The following is a 23,626-nucleotide window of genomic DNA, read 5'->3' on the forward strand; positions in this document are numbered from 1 at the left end:
CTCTTTCAGGCCACATCCAACTTTTGCCTTCTACCAATTTGGAATGGGGCTCCAAGGCACCATCCACTCTTTCAGCCTCTATCTTAACATGTGATGTGAGATTTTTCCGTTCCTTTTCCCTCGTCTCTGCTACAGGGTTCTTCATCTTTCCTGCCTCTTTTTTCCCTCTCCTTTCCTTTTTGTAATCTCCCCCTGTATGCAGAAAAATGCTGGAGACACATTATCTTGCACTTAATTTAGCAATTTTAGCAAAGGGTATCTTTTTCTCACAGAAACAAAACTTGTGTAAGTATGATGCTTTACACTTCTGTACGCTTCTCTCTCAATATCCCTCTGAAAATGCCCAACAGATTCAAAAGTCATTTACTATATTCAGCAGAGAGTAAAGGCCTCAAAGATAATTATGTTCCCTTGAGTTTCCTGAAAGTGTCTAAGAAGACTAATGCCCAGTCTGAAGGAGAGGCTTCAAAAGAATGAGACACCTTAGGTGTCTTATCTTAGGTGTTTTGTCTACGAGACAAAATTCAAGAAGTCAGGCAGCAGTGGTTGTGCTCCCAGCACAATTCATCACACAAAAAATTCTGCCCTAAATCTCCTAAATCAATGTAATTTATTATTCTTTGAGATTATTTTACTGTCAAAAAGCCTGGGATATCATATTTAGCTTATATATAGCCAGATGGTTATTATCATCTTACTAACTTCTTACCTAGATACATGGGGTTTTTGTCAGTTGTGGCAAACCCTCCTCAGAAAGTTTCTTAGCCTTTGTTTGCTTAGTATAAGAATCTGATAGTAGTTCTGGTAACATAACGTGTATAAGAGTATATATATTGTTTAGCTAGTAACATCTTTGTTTATTCCTTTCATTACTGTAGATTACTGATGAAGAAAATCAACTGAACATCCAATTTTTTGCATGTTTATGCACCAATTACAAAATTATTACAGCAATTCTTAACTTCTAAACTACAGTAGGTCCTTTTTATGGTGCACATAATTTTTACAAACTAACTTGAAATGCTGGGGAACCATTACTTGAACTACAAACTGCATAATGCAAAGTGCTGAACAATGTGCCTTTGTTTGCTATTTCTCTGCATCTGAGTTTGTTCAAAGTAGAATTCTGTGTGCTTAAAGGTTCATCCTGTTCTATCAGCAAGTCATCTTCTCCATAAATTAGAGTAACACTGCAAATAATACAAAAGCAAATGCATGATGTTTATACTCCAGGCTCCTCTTGTACTGAAAGGTTAGGCATCTTTATCAACCAGTGACCTCCTTTGCAGCTTACAATTGTTATCAACTTGCAACTTCACCAAGATAAATGCAAACTTGTATAAGCAGATGTGCTTTGCTTCTCTCCTGGTATTGTACTGAGCGGAATTTTTAGTATTCATTAAAAGCAGTGACAATCATATAAGTGCCCACTTAATGCTTTTTCTCTCTCATTTCAACCTTTTAGAATACAGCAGTGAGTGATATAGTAAAAAGACTGCGTAACTGTCTCAGATTGCTTTTTTAGCATCTCTTTGACAGTTCTGTGTTTAAACACTAGGGCTGATGTCTGGGAAATTCACATTAACATACTTTTTGTATGGTGTGTAATCTGGAATAACATTGTAAATGAACACTCCCTCCTAAGTCATCTGTAACCTGCTAGCTCTAGACATTCTTGCATTGTAAAAGCCAGTAATTATATCAAACACTAGAACAGCAAACACATACAATACTGCTCACATTTGCAAAACAGTATTTCTTAAAATAAATAGATAAAGGCAAATCAAACTAAAAAATATCTGATAATAGTCCAACTTAGGCTCTTTGATGTACTGTATTTTATACACACCCACACGCGTATAATAATCGGGCCAAATTACTTCCAAAGGAAAAATGGCTTCCTTTTACCCTGGTTTATTTAATTACCCTGTAATTACACAGAACCAACCCAATGCATGCTGCAAACTAGGCCATTAGAGTAGCTGTAGTGAGTCAAACCAAAACATTATGCAGCTCTGTACCTTCTGTCCACTAGTGGTCAGTAACAGACACCTAGAAAATTGTACAACTGCAAGGTTTGCCTAGGTTGAACCTTCCTTTGATATGTCGCCTTAGATTATGGCAATTAATGGTTTGAGAATCCCCAACTACGTAAGCCACAGGGTCCATTTTAATAAATATTTTTTCTTTTTTACTTCCCAGAATAGTTATAGTCTTAAATAATATACCTTTCTGAGGAGATAAATTTCTACAACAGTTTTTCTACCCTTTAGAATATTCTGGTTTTGGTTTACAACGCGTATCTGGGGACAAGGAAAGCAAAGGAGATAGAGAACTGTGTTAAAAAGTAACAATTAAAGACTACTTTAGACTTCCTACATGGATCTCTGCACACTGATACAGATTCCTATTCAGGTCTTCAGATCCCACAAAGATGCTTTCAGTATCTCCCAGCTGTCACCTTCTGGAAGGGAAGACTACAAAGAGCTGTGTGTCATGTCACCGTACGAGGTGCACAGCACTAATAACAATGTTTAATGTTTGTGTATAGTGCTTTGCAATAGGTGTTCAAAGTGCTGTACTGAGAATAATTAATCCTCCAACACATTCATGTGGTAGTTGGATCAAGCATCATTTTCACAATTTTACATGGGGGAACGATAAAGAGGCTGTCAAATCTGAAGAGGACTAACTAGAATTTGGTTGCCTGTCTTCCTCAGGCTCTTTCAAATATCTCCGCCAGAGGCAATGACAGTTCACAGAATCATATTCCAGATCTTTCAGTTCCCTGGTTGCTCTCTGCACTTCTGGGCTGCACCACCTTCCTAAAGCTACACTTGTCTGCTAGTCTGGAATAAGACTGGGTATTTTTACTCACTTGCTTATTTTGGGGGTCAGGGATCTTAGTATTTATGAAAATCACAGGACGTTTTTAGGTGAGTCATCCCAGAGACTCAGAATCTTGAAGTCTGGCTACTTTCCACTCCATCAGTGGAAAGAAGCAACCTCAGTATTAGTATAAAGTGCAAGAAATCCCCAAACAGCACACGTGTTTGGAAAGAGGGAATGAAGGAAAAATCCTTTAGCACCTACCACTCCTATAGCTTCTACAGCTTCTCACCAGTAGCATGGGAGGCATACCTGCAAAACAGTTGTTCTGGGTCATCTTCCCAATACAGGAATGTAGCTTAAATATTCCCCGAGACTCCCGGCAGCCAGTTTAACGTTCACAAATCTTCAGGACATACTAACTCCCCAGAACTGGAGAAATACTGGAAGAGTGTGTTGCAGTGCACTTTTCTGTGCCGTACTGTCTGAGCCTTAGATGTACAAACGGACCTGAGCCATCACACATTTCAGAAATGCAATAAAAAACAACACTTTTTTTAGTATGCCCAGTCTTTTAAAAATGACATCTGTTCTAAATCCCTACACAGCTCAATGTTTTTCACTGCATTTCCAAAGCCATTCTTTTGTAAATAGATAATTAGTGCTTAAATACTTCTTTCAAGGGGTTTCTACATTAACATAAAAATAGTGTAATTACCGATGGTCAAAATGGCATGACTACAATTTATAAATTCTAATTTCTTTTGCTGCTCTGAAGCTGATTTTCTTTCTTCTTCAATACAATTTTAATCTGTTTTAAATGTAAGTATTACTGAACCTAAAAATATAAAATACCTGTTAAGAGAGGAAGAAAAATAACTACCATCACTTCGCAAGATTGAACAGTAAAGCAAAAGTAAAGCTAAGCCTAGTGTTTCAGGCTTTTCTGAAGATCTTTTATTTTTTATCAAGAACTTAAAAGTAGGGATGATGTTTATTGACCAAAATTAGCTCATTTTGTTCTACAATCTAATACTAGAAACAGGTGCGTCCTGGTTTCAGCTGGGATAGAGTTAATTTTCTTCCTAGTAGCTGGTACAGTGCTGTGTTTTGGACTTAGTATGAGAATAATATTAATAACACACTGATGTTTTTAGTTGTTGTTAAGTAGTGTTTATACTAAGTCAAGGATTTTTCAGCTTCTCATGCCCAGCCAGCAAGAAGGCTGGAGGGGCACAAGAAGCTGGGAGGGGACACAGGCAGGACAGCTGACCCAAACCGGCCAAAGGAACATTCCATACCATATGATGTCATACCCAGTATATAAACTGGGGGGAGTTGGCCGGGAGGGGTGGATCGCTGCTCGGGAACTAACTGGGCATCGGTCAGCGAGTGGTGAGCAATTGCATTGTGCATCACTTGGTTTGTATATTCTAATTCTTTTAGTATTATTATTACCATTATTTTTCTTCCTTTCTGTCCTATTAAACTGTCTTTATCTCAACCCACGAGGTGGTTTTTTTTTTCAATTGTCTCCCCCATCCCACTGGGTGGGGGGAGTGAGAGAGTGGCTGTGTGGTGCTTAGTTGCCAGCTGGGGTTAAACCACGACAAGGTGATTCTAGTAGTGCTAGTTACTATAGCTGGGAAGGCATCTTCACTCTAAAATATTTTTAGTCTGAAATAAAAATGTCATGTTTTGAGCTGAATCTGCCCAGGTCAATTCCTTAAGTGCATGTCAAATAATTTAATCCATTTTTTTGTGTGTGTGTACGATATGCAAGTAAGATTAACATTTTCAGGAAAATGCTCTGAAGAGCTAATTATTGTTTTCCACTACAATGCAAAGCCACCGTCTATTTTTTTATTTTAACTTCAGCTTGAACTTGAATTTCAAATAGGAAGACTGTCTTTGACATTGGAAAATCTCAAGCAAACACACTGAAACAATGGATATTATAAAACGTGTTAGTTTAAGTAATCTCTCCAATCTACGCACAGAAGATAATTCTCAGAGAGAATATGGAAGTATGTGTTGCAGCTTATATCACAGATCGGCTATTTAGTTAAATTTCCAGGAAAGTAACCCACAAGCTCAAAGTGACAGTGGGTCCTGGAGCATACACAATTTGGAAATGATATTACAGACTTGAGCAAAGGGAATTACAAGAGCAACTGAGCCAAGCAGGCAATTTCCAGTGCCAACAGTATGGGAGATAAAAAATAGAGATGGTTTTGGAGTCATTACTTGATGAGTGCACTAAAGTAGGATATGTGTCTTTGTATTTGTCCTACAACACATTTGATTTATATGCAGGTAGGCAATAAATAACAAAAACAAAAATAATGAAAAAGCTGACGACAAGGATAGCTATAGTGCATAGTGAGCTTGATATATCTTATGATATAATCTACCTTATCTAGCCTTGATTACATAGAATCATAGAATGGTTTAGATTGGAAGGGACCTTTAAAGATCATCTAGTCCAACCTCCCTGCCATGGGCAGGGCCATTTTTCACTAGATGAGGTTGCTCAAAGCCCCATCCACCCTGACTTTGAACATCTTCAATGATGGGACATACACAACCTCTCTGGGCAACCTGTTCCAGTGTCTCACCACCCTCACTGTAAAAAATTATTTCCTTATATCCAATCTAAATCTACCATCTTTCAGTTTAAAACTGCTGCCCCTTGTCCTGTCACTACAGGCCCTGGTAAAAAGTCTTTCTTCATCTTTCTTATAAGCCCCCTTTAAGTATTGAAAGGCCGCAATAAGGTCTCCCCAGACCCTCCTCTTCTCCAGGCTGAACAACGCCAACTTTCCCAGCCTTTCTTCACAGGAGAGGTGTTCCAGCCCTCTGATCATTTTCGTGGCCCTCCTCTGAACCCAATCCAACAGGTCCATGTATTTAGGAAGAATTCCCCCAAATTATTTTCAGCTGTTTAAAGCGATGTCATTAAAATCTCCTGGACATACTGGAAAGTTAGCATATGTTCAAAGCTGTCATACCATGCATCCTTATAATGTCATTAGAAAGTTTCACTGGCCTCATGGCCTTCTGTTTGGCCCTACCGTAATACATACTTTGTACTTCATTTTTTCTGATTCTCCAAAATTGGATTTTCAAATTTGGAAGAAAAATACAGTCAGAGAAGAAACTAGGTAAAAAAAGGAAAAGATGAAATATAAAAACAGGAGAAAGGTCAATTCAGGAAAAGAAGGGAGGGAAATGACCAGGTTAGCACCATTGGCAAGCTTTGTAAACTGACTATTCATCCCTTTTTCCCTTCTTTTTCCAAGCTACCCTGAATAAGGGTAGCAAAATAGAAATCTGACTTGCAAAAGTACATCATGATACTGCATGACTGGGCAATAAGAGGACAGATGAAACTGAATATAAATTTATGCAGAATAATTCAAGTGCTGGAAAAAATATACCAACTATAGATACAAACTGATGGGTTCTGAACTAGATATTATCATTCAGGAAAGAGTTCATAGAGTTATAATAGGCAATTTTATGAAAATGGCATCTCATTGTTCAGTCACAGTCAAAAATAAAAACAGAATAATCCACAACACTAGAAAGGAAAAGAGAACAAACTAGGAAATTTCATTATGCCAGGGGATAACTCTGTGGTGCACTCAGATCACATGCAGTTCTGGTCTCACCATTTTTAAAAGGGTAAAAAAACAAAGAGGTACAAAGAGTGACATAGATGATCAAAGGCATTTAAGGACTTCTAAACAGTCTTCAGCCTGAAAAATATCTTAAGGGCAGATATAAGAAGAGTCTATAAATTCTTAAGCAGAATGAAGAATGAAATTGTTCACTTGCCTCTTCCAGTATTAGGAAATAACAAATGAAACTAGTAGGTGACAGGTTCAAAATAAGCAAAGTTCTCTGATGCAAGATTGTGTCGGCACTCAAAATTTGCATAGATCCAAAAGGCAATTAAAAAACTCAGAGAAGAAAAATCTATATATTAAATACAAAGTAATGCTCTGGCTCAAGAAGTCCTTGGACTGCCTACCAGAGAAAGCTGAGAAAATATGCACATCCAGTTATCGCCAGCATTTAATCTCCTCCATAGAGTTAGGCATCAACCTAGCCCTAGTAAAACCTCATATCCCTCCCTGGGAAGGGTGGAGAGGGCTTTGCGAAAAAGAAAAGTGAACGAAAACAACTAATTACCAAAAAGAACGACATGAAATGAAATGAAGTGGAGGGCTTCAGGGGTCAGAGGATAAAAAGTATAGAACTAGGTGACTAAGGGGCAGACAAAGCAGAGCACCTTGGCTGCTAGCCACAGTCAAAGACAATGCTGGGCTAGAGAGACATATTATCTGAGCTGGTACAGGCCTTCCTGTGTACCCACATACAGTTAGCCTAAAAAAGAGAGAACATATTTTAGGGTATGACTCAGCAAGCCAACATGCCTCTATTAGCACAACACTTCAGCATGTGCTCGATGTAACCATAAGGTCCATGGAAGTTAATGATGTTAATGTAAAATATACTTTGCATCAGGCAGGCACAGAAATTTTATGTAGAACAGAAAGATAAAACCTGAACTTGCTGAAGGGCCTCTTGAAAAGATGAAATAGGCTGATAGACTAGAGTGGCACAGACCCAAGAGGGTATGACGGAACAGAAAGCTAAAAGGTAGGAATCAATGCTACACATAAAGATACAGTGGAAAAGCAGTAGTAGTATATGTACCTAGTGCCTAAGAGGAAGCTGAGATCAAGGGAAGGTGTAACAAACAAATATTCTAGTGTTTATTCCAAGGCATAAACAAAGTTATAGCCTAATAATGGCAGAAGACACAGATTTGACACAGAACAAAATAACTAAGTCGGAAGGTAAGCCCTGTGCCATGGGATGAAGGAACGGACAGGGAAATTTCGTGGCAGCAGGTAAGAACGACAGTGGAGGCAGAAGTCCGTGCCAGAGTCTGTCAATTACTTTCTCAAGAAATTAGTAAAATGTTAAGAGAAGGAAGAAGGAGAAGGTCGGGTAGGCTGTGGGAGTTGCAAAATCATGGCAGGTACTGGATGCAGCTATCTAGAAAAATCAAAACTGTTGGAGACTAGTGCCTTTCACAACAAAATGGACAACCAGTAAAAAATTTTGAAATTTCTTCTTCTCAAAGAGAATACTTTTAACCATTCTACCATTTACTATAGATTTTGCAAACACTCAAGGTATTCAAGAGTTGATAAATTATTCATTTAAAACAAAAAGAAAAGAACTTTCAAAAAAAGCTAAAGTTTCCATTTTGAAATCTCATTGACTGTAATTTTTTAAAAAGTTTACTATTTTGAACTGGAACAAAACTTTAAATGCTAGCTGAATGAAACCTATGTAGTGACGCCAAATTATTTTTCTATTGGATTTTCCAGAATGAATTAAAAAATTAAGTTAAATTTTGCATTTTTTCAAATTGCCAAGAAAATTAAAAAAATCTTTAACCTGCTAAATTTGCATATCTCAAAGACGGTCTTGCAAAAATATAACTCAAACCACAAAGATCACCTTTTCCCAAACCGCACACTACCATGAAATTGGAAGCATGCCTGAAAAGTCAGAAAATTAAGGCTTCTTTTGGAATAAAAATGATGAAAAGACATCATATAAATGCCTTGGGAAATCTCCCTACCATACCGAGAGGATTTCAGCTTAAGGACTTCTTCAGAACACTGTACAGCTGTGACCAGCAGGGAGGCAGATGGAGAACTAGGGAGACAAAAACTGTGCAGCAAGTAATGTGTGTAGCCCCCATCCTTGCTCGCTAGCAATATCCCAAAGCACTTTTCTTCCCACACCAGCAGATAAATAAAATGGGTATTATTTAGAAGGGATAACCATATGGTTTGTATAATCTTTATATGCTATTTTCAGTACATTATTATAATACATGGTAGAGACCTACAAAATAGGAGTAAAATTTGTTTTCTGTTTTACAACCAACCTGTTCCATTTGGGTACAGAGACAGAGGTGAGGGCACTATAACAAAGTGTTTTACTTCCATGTGCTGTCCCTACCTTAATACTCATAGAACAATGCAATTGTTCCATGTGGGGCATATTATTGGGTTCCCAAGCTCAAATAAATATTTATCAGTCTTGCTAAAAATTATTTGCTAGTAAATATTTGTTTAAATTGTGAAGTCCTGACTTTTTTTATATTCCATTTCAGCCTACAGGCATCTGTCTGCTTTGTGCCTTCCCAGTGTAGAATGCTGTAACATGTAGCAAAAAAGACAGGAAAAATGCAAAAATATCAACTACAGGAAAGAAAAATCAACCTAAAAACTGAAATCCATTACCCTTAAACTGTGTCCTTTCTCTCTCCAACTCCTTCATTTCCTCTCACCCTTTTTTTGATAGTGAAGTATCAGAATCCAGAATCCATTTTTATTCTAAATTAAGGTATCCACACTGCTGCAGAAACAATACCGATCAGGGTTTTTTGTCTGGATACAGTGTATGCTTTCCAATTTTCAATGTCATTTTTTTAGCATATACAAAACATTGCAGAAGCACATGTAAATCACCACTCTCTTGCCCAGTGGAACAGAATTTCAGTTACCAATGCCAACAGTTGCCTACAGAAGGCATCTACATCTGGTCTGCTACATCCAAGACAGCAACCACAGGCACACGTTTTGCTTTGTTTGGAATTCATGACTGTGGTGCAGCTGAGCCTCAGATAAAAAAAAACTATGAGCCTCCAGGGTTAAACAGACAAATGTTTTCAGTCACAACAACTTTTTTTGCAAGGAAGCAAAGCCATAACAATGTATGTAAGAGGTTTTATGTAAATCATTAAAGGCCTACTGACTTAAATTGTTGCTAACACCAAGAAGTTCCTTAATGTACACTTGAGAGTGTGAAGGCAGAACAGATGAATAGTCTCACAAATCTTATTTGCTCAGTTGGAAAAATGCAAAAATATTTGTTTAAAAAAAAAAAAAAAGAGAAAAAAAATCTGATTCCTGCTCATTGCCATTAAAATTTAAAAGTCAAATTAATATTCATCATTTCTGAGTGCATGATGGTTTTTACTGGGAGGCAGAAGGGGCAGATACAATCAGTAAACAAATTTACTTTCAAATCCACACAGAATTCAATACCTACCTAGCCACTCGTTGAATTTTTTTACTTCACTAGGAAGTCCCAGCTCAGTAAAATCACCAGCATGTATTAACACATCTCCATATGGCATTTGGATGGGATCAGTTCTTGAGTGAGTATCAGAAATACAGACAAATCGTGTATATCCCGGAGGTTTGGGAGCATCATGGGGCACCGGATCAACCCTGTAGGAAATGCATCATAACAAGGTTATAAAGTACTTATGTACTTCTTAGCGTCTACTTTGCAATTCTAATACTATTTTTTACCTTTACAAAAGATTACACAGACTTCTAGATCTGTCTGATGGAAGGGGTTTATTAAAACAAACCTAACACTAATGGGAGGTGTAAAAATTCTTGATGTTCACATCACAACATTTTCAGTATTTGTTGGGTAGATGGATTAATTTAAAGAGATTAAGGAAAAGAGATTGGACTGTGGCAGTAACTCTGAAACAAATACTTACAAATAAATCAAAGGCATTGCCAGTTTCAAAGGAATAGTACTATCCCGTTTCATTGTTTAAATATGATTACACAGTACACAGGGAAAAGATTTATTTTAGATACATAAATACATTTAAATGCATTTTTTCTAATTATAACTTTTTTCCTGCAAGTTATATAATTCCAGCAAATTTAATTAACACATTTTGGAGATATGTTTCAGTGTGTTAATGCAAAGCAAGATAAGAACTCTCCTGACAACAGCTGTAAATGTACGTTCAAGCCTGACTATTGTCAGGACAAATGTGGCAACTTTCTGGGCTTAATTGTACTAAATGAAATCAGATGCTGTGAGGGGTGACGCTGCATTGTTCAGAGCCCAATCTCGATATTCAAAACTGAGGAAACGGAAAGATCTGACCCAGTTTGATGAGACTTACTTATGATTTAGAAGAGGAAAGCAGAGAACACCTCTCTGCTATATGAGGAATACTTATTTTCAACTCAATCTTTTTACCCTCAATCCATATTTTGTTAGAATATATAGAAGCAAATGTATCTATATGCAGCTATACCATATCTGCTATTCCAGTTAGGGAATTCTGATGGAATAAAATGAAAAAGCCAGAGATGCAAGAGTTATATTTATGTCACTAGAAACCAGAGAGATAAACAGAATTGTTATGATTATTTCACTTTTACAACATTTATTTTGAAAGGACAAATAAAATCAGTTTTGTTCACTGTTGCAGTATGTAATACATATTCCTATTCCTTGCTGGTTGTGCTTCAATTCAGGAGCTTACTTCTATATAAATAAACTCAGGAAAAAAGTTAGAGATCTTTGCTATTAATAATACCACCCGTTTACTGGGTAAATTTTCAAAAGGCATTTTATTGCTTGAAAGACGCAAGATAATAATCTTTAATCACACAATCTTTTCTCTAAGTCAAAGAATTCTGTGAAATTTATAGGCGGGTGAACTGAGGTGTTTTTGACAACTTCACAAGATTAGTGAGAGAGTGAGTAATAAACCTAAACCATTCAAATCTTGTTAAATAAAGAAAAAATTCTTAGCATTTTCTACAATACAACTACAAAACTAGAGTATGAACAAATTATTTTGTAGTCGTCTTTCCTATACCTTTTTAGGAAGAAGTAATGTTGGGTTTTTACAGCAGTACTGGAGAAACAGCCTTTTAATACAAGTACCTTGTAATCATCTTTCTGAAGTTCCAGTTTTTGAGCAGAAAGCAACCAAACATGAGGTAAGGAGTAAAACCAGCTGTGATCAAATCATACCTAATGAATACCCAGCAGTATGTACATGCTAGTGGGATATGTAAGCAAGCTCGTACTGGAAATTGTTAAAACTTGGCTGACACAGAGTGGAACATTTGGACCCTGAGAGAGAGCACCTGCAAACACTGTGTGTAGGGCTGAGGAGAGTGTATGTTGCAAGAGGACCACAGGCACATGTAGAAGGGCAGATGAAAAAAAGAGAGTTAGATGCAGGGGGAGGTAGGCATAGGAGGTCACAACCTCAAACAGTGCAGCTGCATGACTGCCATCGCATGTTAAAAATGCCTGTTTTGGAGGGAAGAGAGCTGCCATAGAGCAAGTTCCATGGGTGGTGAGTGGAGGTAGCAGGGGTGCAAAGGAATATGGATGGTGAATGGTGGGCTTTAGACTAGTGAGTGAGGCTTGTCATAAGGTGTGAGCTCTGTGAAGGGTAATGCATTCAGTTCACAGAGTTCCTCCACAAAATGAACTGGGATGGCTGGATAGAAATGATGAGGAGCTGACCCTAGCTATCATTGCAGCCGTTCAAGCTAAGATTAAACATCAGTTCAGTAAACAAATTTCTGATTATTGCTCTCCCTGCCCAGCACTTCCCAAAGTGAGTTACAGGTCGTATTAGTAAGCCAGCTTTAAATTATGCATACTACCCTGGCACAACATAAGGATATGGACTGGTCTAAAATACCACTTTTTGACTTTTCATGGTAGGGCAGCCTTTAAAGCAGGTGCTTCTTCTCCTTCAGAAATCTTTTAAAGCTCAGCACAGCAGTAAGTTGGGTGTTGGGGAGTAGCATGCATTTCACATGTTGCTCCTCTGAAGCTGAATGGAAAAAACAACAGACTTACCATGGCAACCCATGCAGCACATAATACACATGGTTTTTCTTATAGTTTGGATGGGGACAGGGAAGATGTGGACAGGATTTTCCTGATTGCTGAGGTATGTATAACTTTTACATCCTGTGCAATGGGCCAGAGAATTTTCATGGGAAAAAGGCATCAATACAAAAAAACAAATAAATGAGATGCAGGTTTTTCACGTTGAAGTGATATGCACACGCTGAGGCCGTATATAGGTAAAAACATACGTCAAGTTTCACAAACGCATCTATGACTGGAAATATTTTCTGAAGGCTCGATCCCCATATTCTTGTGTAACGCATTGTCACAGCAGCTGTCACACCAACATGCAATGCACTGCTTGTAGCATAAGCAGAGGAATGAAGATCTGCTGATTATTTTTGTGCAAATGCTTTCGTTTTTCTTTAAACCAGTATGAAAACTTGCAGAGAAATTGAAAAGCAAAGTTAAAAAAATCTCAGAGCAAGAACACTGCCAGAGGTTAGTTTATACACTAGATTTCAGTGGTTTCACAAAGGAGCAAGACAGGAACTTTCCAGAAACAACTGATGGACTTGAAAACACTGGCAGAATTTACCACCCTTCTTGTAAGAAGCAACCCAGTCAGCTCACAAGCACAGGGATGCCAGACTAAGATGGCACTAGGCAAGGGCTGTCAGCGTGTTATGGGTGCTAAAAAGTGAAACAAGAAATATAAAACTGCACAGAGGACCAAGGAAGAGCTGCAAGGTTGACTTCAGAAGAAAAGGAGCACAAAAAACCCCCCTGTGGTTAAAGTAGTTTACTACGAGTTCAGATGTTAACAGGTCTATGTGAAATCTGTTTATGATTGCCTGCAACATCACTCATCTAGGTATTCTGAACTATACAAAGACATGGCAAAGCCCTCACCTCCCTGAAGTTAACAGACTAAAGCAGGGCTAACATTTCACCCATAACAATCATGTGAATAAAAGGTGCTTTTGTTACACTTTTTATGTCTACTTTTCCCTTCTTTGTTACTATTCTATTCATTGGTAGGAGGCAAAAGCAATCCTGCTGGTATTCAGAAACATTATTTACAATTTCTGTACCAAGAGAAAGAGTAGGTCAGATTGTGGTAAATGTTTCAATTGATTTAGCCTGTTTTTCTATTTGCACAAGCTTCTTCAATAGTATTAATCATTCATGAGAGATTGCTAAACTCTTCTGAGGAAGAGTTTTCTAAGGATAGCTTATTTTCAACTACTTGCTTAGGTGCTGAACTTCTATCATGCAGTTGATTGTCTAAGCCCTCCGGTAATATGATTTGTTACTGGTTAGAAGTTTAAACAGCATATTGTTTAGTACCAAGTGGATACTAATAAATAACTTATTTTCAGCCCAGTAAGAAACATTCAGCTTTTAAGACCAGTGAACAAATTCATGAGTGCCCAGGAACTGTCTGAATGTTCACAAAGAACAGCTAAGCCTCGACAAATAAAGCAACCTGCATTTGGCGTTTTCATTTGTAAAAGTATTTCTGAACCCACATTTGTTTGTTTGTACTTTTGCTACCATTTGCCAGCTCTATAAACAAAAGATGTTTCCCAGTGCTAACACTCAACTCATTTTACTGTTTGCATTTCAATAGTACCTAAAAAACCCCAACACAGACCATAAGCTAATACGCTGCCCCCAAAACCTGAGTGTTTGCTCACCACCCTGGCATATACTCTTCAGATTTTTTTGATATACCTAATTTATGCCAAAGAATGTACGTAAGCATTCACTAAATAAACACATAGCATTCAACCAGTTGTAATTGCTGAGTTTTTTAACTGCAGAAATCATGGCCTATGTTTGTAAATTATCAAATCATATTAGATACCAAAAATGCGAATGAGGTGATTATTCAGTCTTCCTAAAGCAAAAAAAGTTTCCTTTAAAAAAATGAAAACCAGCCTTCTGATCTAAAGATAAGGCTGCTTCTCTCTTTAATAAACACAATAAAATGGTGCAGACATTTTTATTCCCTATAAAAATATTTTACAGTAGAATTTTATACTTAATTTATTTGTAATAGCTTTACTGTTTTGCTCTTCCTTCTGGCTTTAAACTTTATGGCAGGTTTCATTTTGTAATTATAATTCTCCACTTTACAAGTAAATCATTTAGAGCAGTTAATTTTACTGATGTTGTCATTATATAAGAAGTCAGAAACAAACACATTATTTTAATTACTCTTTAAGCACTTGGCATCTTCGGCACATCGGTATGAAAGTAAGTTGTCGGATGGGTGCCCACACTATTTTATTTATTGATGTGATTTTTCCCTTGTATGTAGCTGTAATATAACTAACCAAACAGTATGTGTTGTACAGATACAGGCTTGGTATTTTCAACAGCTATTTACATCAATAAGCAAGTGCACAATGCAAACAAACATTATTAAGATTGCAGAAAGTATCATCTTTGTAGCAACTCTTATTTTATTACCACTGCTTGTTGTTTATTTCTCTTTTTAATATGTAAGTATTCTGTATTAAAGTTACACTAGTGGAGTGATCTTTCTCCCATCCTTTAACAAAGTACTTACTTACACTTTCCAAATGGACTGATTTTGTATCATTGTAGTAATTATTACCAGAAAGGCAGCAAAACAGTGTTCTTTGAATTCTTTTTGACTGGTCCATCAAATACCACATCGACAAGGCAATAACAATTCAGAAGGCTGTGCTAGAGCAATAACAAAACTATAATACTTACATTTGCACATGTGGGGGCTGAAAACGTCCCTGGTTAATGTTGTAGAACGTGAAAGCCTGTGTGGGGTTGGAGCTGTACTCATCCACTTCAATTATGAGTCTACTGTGCTGATGCCTTCTAGCTGCCATAATGTGCGACTGGGCGAAAGCCATGCTTGCACCGTGTAGTTCAGCTTTTTCAGGCGATCATATCTGCTATCTTCCTACATCGATGGAAGAAGACCATGACATCTCCTTACCTAATCAGCACACTCCCCTTCGAAAAACCTAAAAGCAGATTGCAGAGATGGAGCATAACTATTTGACAGTTAATCTGTTTGGAATTTGCTTTATTTAATATGAGATGAAGATGAAGGGGGGTATGGAGGGACAAAGACACACAGCTCAAAGAACTCATCACAAATCTTTCCAACTCAGCAATTCGATGAACATACTCTGGTTGGGAGTGGGAAGCAGGGAGTGGAAGTAAACTTGCTAAAGAACACAGGGGCAACTTGCTCAAATATTTCAGACATCTAATATAAATCTGAAAGACCAGGCAGTCATTCAGAATGGCACGTCAAATAATAATGTTTCAACACAATCATTTACTTTCCTTTCTTTTTTTATTGCATTGCTGAATGTTCATTCCCCATCCTCCTTCAAAAAACCCCCACCAAACCTGAAACTGAATACATGACTGTGCACGATTAAAATGCGAGTTAATTAAACAAGAATCAGTTTAACCAATTCTTCAGAAAGTCTGCGCCATTTATTACGGGGAAGCATTGCAAGTGGTTCTTCTTTACATGCTAAGGAACACAGCAAATGGCCTTCTGTGCACTTAATCCTGGTTTTATAGTATCACTGAAGGAACTCGTGAGACAGATATGAAGGGCTCCCCCCTTCAAACACATTCTCTTCTCAGTCAGCACTAGCCCAACATTCTGGATTCACTGGAAAAGAAAGTGATTCAAAGGCTAACACAGAGTTAAAAGTTATTAAATATTAAAAAAAGTAAAATCCATACAGGTTTTATGTTTGGGAATATATTTTTCCCTGAAGGTTATGCAAGTCTAGAACAGCAGCACTGAAAATGGGTAGAGGAACAGCAAAGTGAAACCAACTGGAATGCAAAGAGTATCCCCTAGAAACAGCAGAAAGTAATTTAAATGCGAATTTTACTTTTATTTCCCAGTTTTAATAAAAAATGGATTATAAGCTATAAAGGTGGGTATTTTTACAGTATAATTTTGCATCCTTTTTAAAAGTTGTCTGTCTTAAATATTTACTTTCATGCAAGCAAGGGCTCTTTTCTTCTAGGGAATACAAGTAATCTGCTTCAGAAGATGTATTTCATGAAAAGCCATGCTAGAATGCAGGAATTCACTTAATACGTGCAGTTTCTGGAAAGCAGGACTACAAGTATTTTATGTGACCTTGCTGATGTGCCTTACTTCCACTCTGCAGGGACCACTGCCAAGAGTGATGAATAAGGGAGGTGTTCGTAGTCACTCAGTTTTTTAAAGGTATTTACAGGTACTTAGGTCCAATTCAGTTCCAGTGGCAGTCAAGCACCTAAGCATCTTTAAAAATCTGGGCTTCAGTCCTTTGCTTAACTACTACAGATGTTAAGTGCTCCAAGAACTGGCGGTGTATTTTTGTTTTGGGAAATCTTGTTCTTAGGAAACTGAAATGAGAGATTCAGCTCAGTTTTGTTACTTGCTGAATGGCTGTAAAATGATGACAACTTACTGTCACTAACAACCCACAGGAAAACAGTCTGAGAATAAAAGAGCAGATTCCTTCATGCCCTCCCCTAGAATTGAGTGGTAAGGAAATAGCAGAATAACAACAAAGAAAATTTTGGATTTTAAACACTCTCAGATGCCGTGTTCAGGCTACGGAACAAGCAGCAGCACAAAGGAATGTGCCAGAGCAGGGGGAGGGAAGGGAGGCACGATCCTTGTAAGAATAATCAAGTACAAATTGCCGCATTTAGGAAATAAGAAATTTTGACGGCAGATGTGAAGAACCCTCCCTGAGGAGCCTCCTGTAGTAAATGATGCATTTGTAAAGAAGTTTGAATAGGCAAGGTCAGAGATTTTATAGGGGGCAAACTGTTCTAAGTGAACCTACTTCTGTTTGAAAGACAGTATTAGAACTGGTGACCTCTAGAAATAGTCTCCAGTAAGATTAATAATTTATGATTCCACAGCTCTACATAAGGATTTCAAACTACCTGAAAAACACAGCCTTTTTTAAATAATTCAGGGATTATGCCCACTTTACACACAACTGAACTGCAGTTACAAAGGAGTTAAGGCACTTCCTTAGGGACCTAGAATCTCCCTTTGGCCTTAGTAAGTTCTCAGGAGCTCACAGCAGCTGAGAAAACGGCTTCTGTCAGCCTCCTCTTTGGGTCCTGTCTTTTACGACTTCTCTCAAGTTATACATCAAATCTGCTGCAGAAACAGCAGATGTATGCAGGTACCCCAATATCCACTCTTAAGCTCTGCTTCCGCTTTCTGGGTAAGTAAGTGGAAAATAGCACTTACCAACACAAACTAACTCAAAAGAACAAATTTGTTTGCAAACAGAAACAAACCACAGCCACCACACCGCTGATATACCCTTTAGTGCTGAACAGTTCTTTTAAGCAGGGAATCAATCCTTGCACATGGGAGAGTGTGTGAATCACACCATTAAGCCAGCTTGAGAGGATGCTAGCCACAGACATTCAGCAAGAAGTTCACCATATAAACATGTAGAAAATGGGAAGACAACATATTTCACTTGAGGTAAGGAAAAAAAAAGGAAAAAAAAAAAGATATGCCACAGCACTGCTAAGCCTTCTGCCAAATAACAGTCACCCAACATCAACCCTGGACACATAAAAAGCATCCAAGACTGGAAAAGAAAAGAAAGAGCCAGATCCTGCAATAAAAATAAAATAACTAGCAATCATATGAATAGCCTGTGCTAAATAAAAATCAGATATGTAACACACATAATCAGTAAGCATAATTCAATAGCAAACTTCATTCAAGCTCATTTCAGAAACATACACAGATGTCTTTGAACCTTACCTTTCAGTCTAGGGTTTTCTTCCTGCATAAGTGGTTGGCTGACTACTAACATTCTTGGTGTTCGACAGAACAAGCTGTCTCTTTCCAGCTTGACTGATAACCAGACTGACACCCATTACTCCCCTCTTTCTGTTTCCATTTCCAATAGTCCCCCAAATCATAACTTTTTCTTTCTTTTAATATTCTGAAATTTCTTCCTTTCCCAAACCAGAGTATAAAATGCAGCAGGGAAATAATTATCTGCTTCTATAGCATGCAAGTTTTAAAATTATATGCCCAGCATTACCAACACAGAGCATTAAGACTCAAATCCCCACAGCAACAACATGCTAACCATCCTCTTCCCACAGACTTATGGAGCTACGGGATGTCTGCCAGGGAAAAGCAGAGAAATGTAAAAAGGACTGCAAGAACATGAATACTAAAATAAATATCACAAACCTGGCTGTTAGAATCACAGACTGAGAAAAAGCTATTAAATCAGCTAAGCCATCTTCTTACTGATGGCAGGAATGTTCTCCGTAGATTATTTTTCTGCTGCTTTCTCCAGCATGTGTTCAAATGTTCACAGAGCTCTGACACAAAGCCCACTGTGTATAATGGACACTGCTCCACCGTCTTCAGAAGGCTTTGCATCAGGCCATAAACTATGTGGATTGCAACACCGCTCCTGAGGAATGACCGGACTAGGCAGGTGCATGAACCGAGATGTATATTTAAGTCCTTTGATGAGGTCCTCAAATAAATCTTTGTATTAAGATTTTTTTACTTTTTCAGCCTGAAATTTCTGGTATTTTTATCTCACAGCCTTCTTGTATAGCTGGCATAATTATTTCCCTCTTTTACATTAATTTTCCAGCCTTTTTATGCATCCTATTTCTCTTTTTTCCATTTCAAGCCAACGTTTTATTTTAATCTCAGTTCTTCACTCACAGGTTCTGCTTTATTCTATGTTCAACCTTCAGTTCACTCTCATGTCCACTCTCTCTCGCCATATCTCATTCCATCGTCCCCACTGTTCCCTCCATCATCTACACTTTGTCTCAAGCCTAAAAACAACACTGAGCCTTCTTGAAAATTATTCCAGCAACACACAATATGAACCTAGACTTGAAAACAACGTCTCAAGCAGATGTCACTGAAATAATAATTAGAAACTAAGATAAAATACTGATGATAATAATAATAATAAAAAAGAAGTTATAAATTAAGAGAGAAAACTGTGAAGGAGTTATCTGTTGACCAATGAACTTCGCTACGTTACAAAAAATCTGGAGGTCAAGAAGCACAACATGGCTATAGCACACCCCAGCAAGAGTTGAAGAGGGGCAGTTGCCAGATTTTGCACTAATAACAGTGAGATAACATAAAGAAAGAAGAGGATGCTGGGACTCTTAGCAGTACCAAGACCAGTGGCAGAGGTAGCTACAGAAAACATGTTAGTTTTGCTCAGAGAGTCTGACAAGCTGGGATTTGGGGAGGCAAAGAAGAAAAGAAATGTAGTATTAAAAAAAAAAAAAAAAAGGCATTTTCATGCAGCTATAAAACATCAAAGCCATATTTTTTCAGGGAAAGCCAGTAAGACAGTAACAGTAAAATACCTTAAAGAAGCGCGTGAGAGTTTGTGATAGACCGCATAGCAACACACTTGTTTCTTGTGCAAATCTTGGATACTGTTAACCAGAAACCCTTCCAAGAGCTTCATCAAGGGTTCAGCTCTTCCCCTATACTGCACTACAGTGCTCTTCATAAACTGTCAGGTCATCCTTTAGACCGCGAAGTAGATCCTTTATTTAAACCCAAAAAAAGCATTACAGAGTATTCTGCAGCAATGGTCCCAATTGTCACAGTAACATTCCTATAACCACTAGTGATTGGCTTCATTATCACAAAGTACTATTTTGTTTTAACCTCCTCCAGAAAGCTTGCTACAGACTGACCAGCAATAAGCGAACATACTGGTATCAGTAAAGCAATCACTTACTATGAGAAATAGGCTGAAAATGCTAAAGGTTTTTTGCTGTCTAAAATACCCGTTTCAGATACTCCAGATAGAAGCCAATCAATGGAATTAGTCTGCTATCTTCAGTTCTGCCATTGGGAAATGAATACTGAAATAATCCTAAAAAGGCATTATTCTGTGGGAAAGGACGAGCCAGGCAAATCACTCTGCAAATGAAAGCTTTTCCAAAGGGATACACTCTCCTCTTCCTCCTCTTCATTTTCTGAAACAGAATGCAAGTCCTGGCAAACCAAAACCACCAAGTGTCCTCTTAGCAGACTGGTTTGGATTCACTTGACAAATGAGGACTTTTAAAGTGAAGGCAGCATAATCCAGTGTCATCGAGACACTTGTAGATTTTAAGGTCGATCATGCATATTTCTACTGATGGAATCATTAGGCTTTCTAAATGAATATGATTGGTGTAGACAGAAACATTTCCCATTGCATTTAAAAAATAAACAAATAAAACTGTAATGTATTGCAGTGAAATATACACTTATAAGCCCTTTTCCCAAAGCAAACGCTTTACATACCTGCCATTTGTGTCAATGAGAACTAAACAACAGCATTAAACCAGACTCCTCGAGGATATCTGAATTACAATCTCATAACCTGTGGTGCCATTTAAGGCGTTTACCACCCTTACAAACCTCCCAGAGCTCTTCATGATGAACGGAGTGACCTAGAAATCCTGCCGGGAAACCTAACCCTACTTCAGCTACAGAAGCACTACGGCATTTGAGAGCATTAGTTTTTCTAAATGCCAGTTTAGCGGTGGTGAAACGTGCCAGGGTGACAGCCTTCAAGCCTGCAGCCCTCCATCCCCAGCACAGACAGAGCGCACGCAGAGGGGCTGGCACCCGTGCCAGGCCTGGCGCACTTCCCTGGCCCGCCTGTGTGCCTCAGGCCTCTGCTGCAGAGACCACCACTGAAGGGCAGCTCTAACTTCATATCCAGACGGGCTAAGAAATCCCTGGTTTTAAGCAGCAAATAAACGTACAAATGACGGTGAGTTTTGTAATGCAGATTCATCTCCGCAAAAAGAATCGAACGCACTCACCGATCCATTCTGTGAGCGCCATAAGATGGCAACACATACTGCTCCATCTGCTCCTCGGGGCATAACATGTAGGTATATTGCTGTGCAAGTTCGTAAAGTTGTCTTAAGGTTAAAACTTGGAATAAAACCTTCACAAATGCCTCATTACCATGGCTCTTACCATGGATTTCACAAACCTCATCTGGTAACTAGAGCACATATGCTCCACTATGTTATTTTCAAAAACCTTTGCCTGTGGTGTACCTTTAATTGAAAGAGATCTTAAGCATCCCATTTTTCAGTCTCTGCTCTCTTCAGTGGCTTCTGCTGAAAGAAGTTATACCAAACCCATGATTTATTAAGGGGACTCTCTGGATGGTCTTTTTAAAACAAGTCTGAGATGGTTTTCTGTGCCAGCGAATCTAAATTTGCTAACTGTTATCAGTCAAATAATACTCAGTTCTATGACTGTATCTTTTCCCTGGAAGTCAGAGCTATTCCCACCCATATAACCAAAACCAGGGGGCATAATTCTGAGTTACTTGTATGCCTCAAAGTCCTACTGACTTCAATGAGAAGAAAGGCAAGATCTATCCTCTTCTGCTTAGAATCTCTTATTTCAGCTATCAATGAATACTTCAGTGCCTCATCATATATATCACATATTTGTTAACTGCAGATCTACAGGGCACAGAGCAACCTGTTTCGTAACGTGAAAAAAATTCAGGAACTTAAATAAGACCTCTTATTTCTCTGTAATTACAATTACCTTAACCTGCATTAGGAAAAAAACCCAACAAAATCCCCCAAGATATTTCTCACCATGCTAAAACTCGCATCATTGTTCTCCTTTGCTGATTATAATGACCTGTCAAATATGGTATGACAAAATTCTTCATTGAAATTAATTTTTTTCTTCAAATTAGTTTCCTTCCATTGCTCTCAAACACAAATATTATACATGTTTCTCTCATTACTTTATTTATAAAGAACACTAACATAATTGTTAACTTTAACTGTCATAAAAAGATTATATAGACACAGCAAGTAGGAAATGAGATAGATTATTTATCTTTTGGGCCTATGCCCTAACATCCACTTCTGTGGAGTTTCCTCCAAAAAATATACTGTACCTACTATACGCCAAAGTTCTGACTAGGCATCCAGAAACAGAGATAGATGAATGAGTTCAGAAAACACAAAAATTGCACATTTACCTATGAAATCTAATTCTGTATTTATTTAAAGCAGTTACTACTTAGAAACCTTCTTAGCTAGTCTTATTTTATTACTTTTTCTCATTTCCCTACCTAGGTTCCCAAAACTACAGTAACTGAATATTCTATTTATGAAGATTTAATTTTATTTTGGCTCATCAGCAGTATCATTTTCTGAATCAAATTCTCATCCATACAGATAACTGTTCATTTATTCAATTTTAAAAATAAACACAACCTAATAATATTGCTTTGTTTTCACCTTAAACTTCCACTTTACAAGATATCCAATGTATTTTAGATTTAAACACTGCAATACTATAAGATTTACAAATAGACTGAACATTTGTCAAGGCTAAATGCATTATTGTAATCCTACATATGATCTTGCCTGAATGTATAAAACGTTATCATATTTGGATAAAATATTTAAATGGATACATTTTTCTTAAGTAAAACCAAATCTTTTCCCTGAAAAATATACTGTTTTGGCGCAATACTACCTGTATTTATCCCAAAATACCTGCAGAGGTAGCTAATCTATTTAAGTAATTACCTCTAGGGAAGGAAATTTTAAATAAATATCTAAAAGCCACAAACCTCATTCCTCACTCTAAAAAAATTTGCCTTCATCTCTGGCAGTATTTCAAATCTACTACATTACTGGAAATCATGAGTATACATTCATAAAAGACAAATTACAAGTCCCAAAATGATAATACTCATTCTAAGGGAAAACAGCTAAAAATACAGGTTATGTGGGAAAATTATCAAAAATGGACATTCCAACAGGAATAAATTAGAGTTGTGGGGATTTGATTCTACGTTTCAGTCTGCAATTTGGGCATGTCAACTGATTAAGCTCTTGAATCTCTCAAAATATTAGTTACTGAGAAAACGACTATATAAGTACTGAAACATTATATATTTAAGGAACAGTTTGGTCTAATTTTTAACTGAATAATGTTCTTTTTCTTCACCCTTTT

General features: G+C 37.6%; 1 protein-coding gene across 2 annotated transcripts in view; it reads right to left on the reverse strand.

Moving 5' to 3' along the window:
* Nucleotides 1-15,543, reverse strand: part of MPPED1 (metallophosphoesterase domain containing 1) — a 51,770-nt gene extending 36,227 nt beyond the window's left edge. Inside the window, exons 1-2 of one of the 2 annotated variants that reach the window (XM_050900517.1) lie at nucleotides 15,313-15,543; nucleotides 9,976-10,157 (exon numbers count right to left, since the gene is read on the reverse strand). In XM_050900517.1, coding sequence (XP_050756474.1) covers nucleotides 9,976-10,157; nucleotides 15,313-15,464 — 334 coding nt within the window. In that variant the 5' untranslated portion in view covers nucleotides 15,465-15,543. Of the gene's footprint in view, nucleotides 1-9,971; nucleotides 10,158-15,312 lie in introns of both variants that reach the window. The other variant, XM_050900507.1, reaches the window with a different exon arrangement.
* Between the last annotated feature and the right edge of the window lie 8,083 nt (nucleotides 15,544-23,626).

Source organism: Gymnogyps californianus, chromosome 1 (genome assembly GCF_018139145.2).
Source record: "Gymnogyps californianus isolate 813 chromosome 1, ASM1813914v2, whole genome shotgun sequence".
Lineage (NCBI taxonomy): Eukaryota > Metazoa > Chordata > Aves > Accipitriformes > Cathartidae > Gymnogyps > Gymnogyps californianus.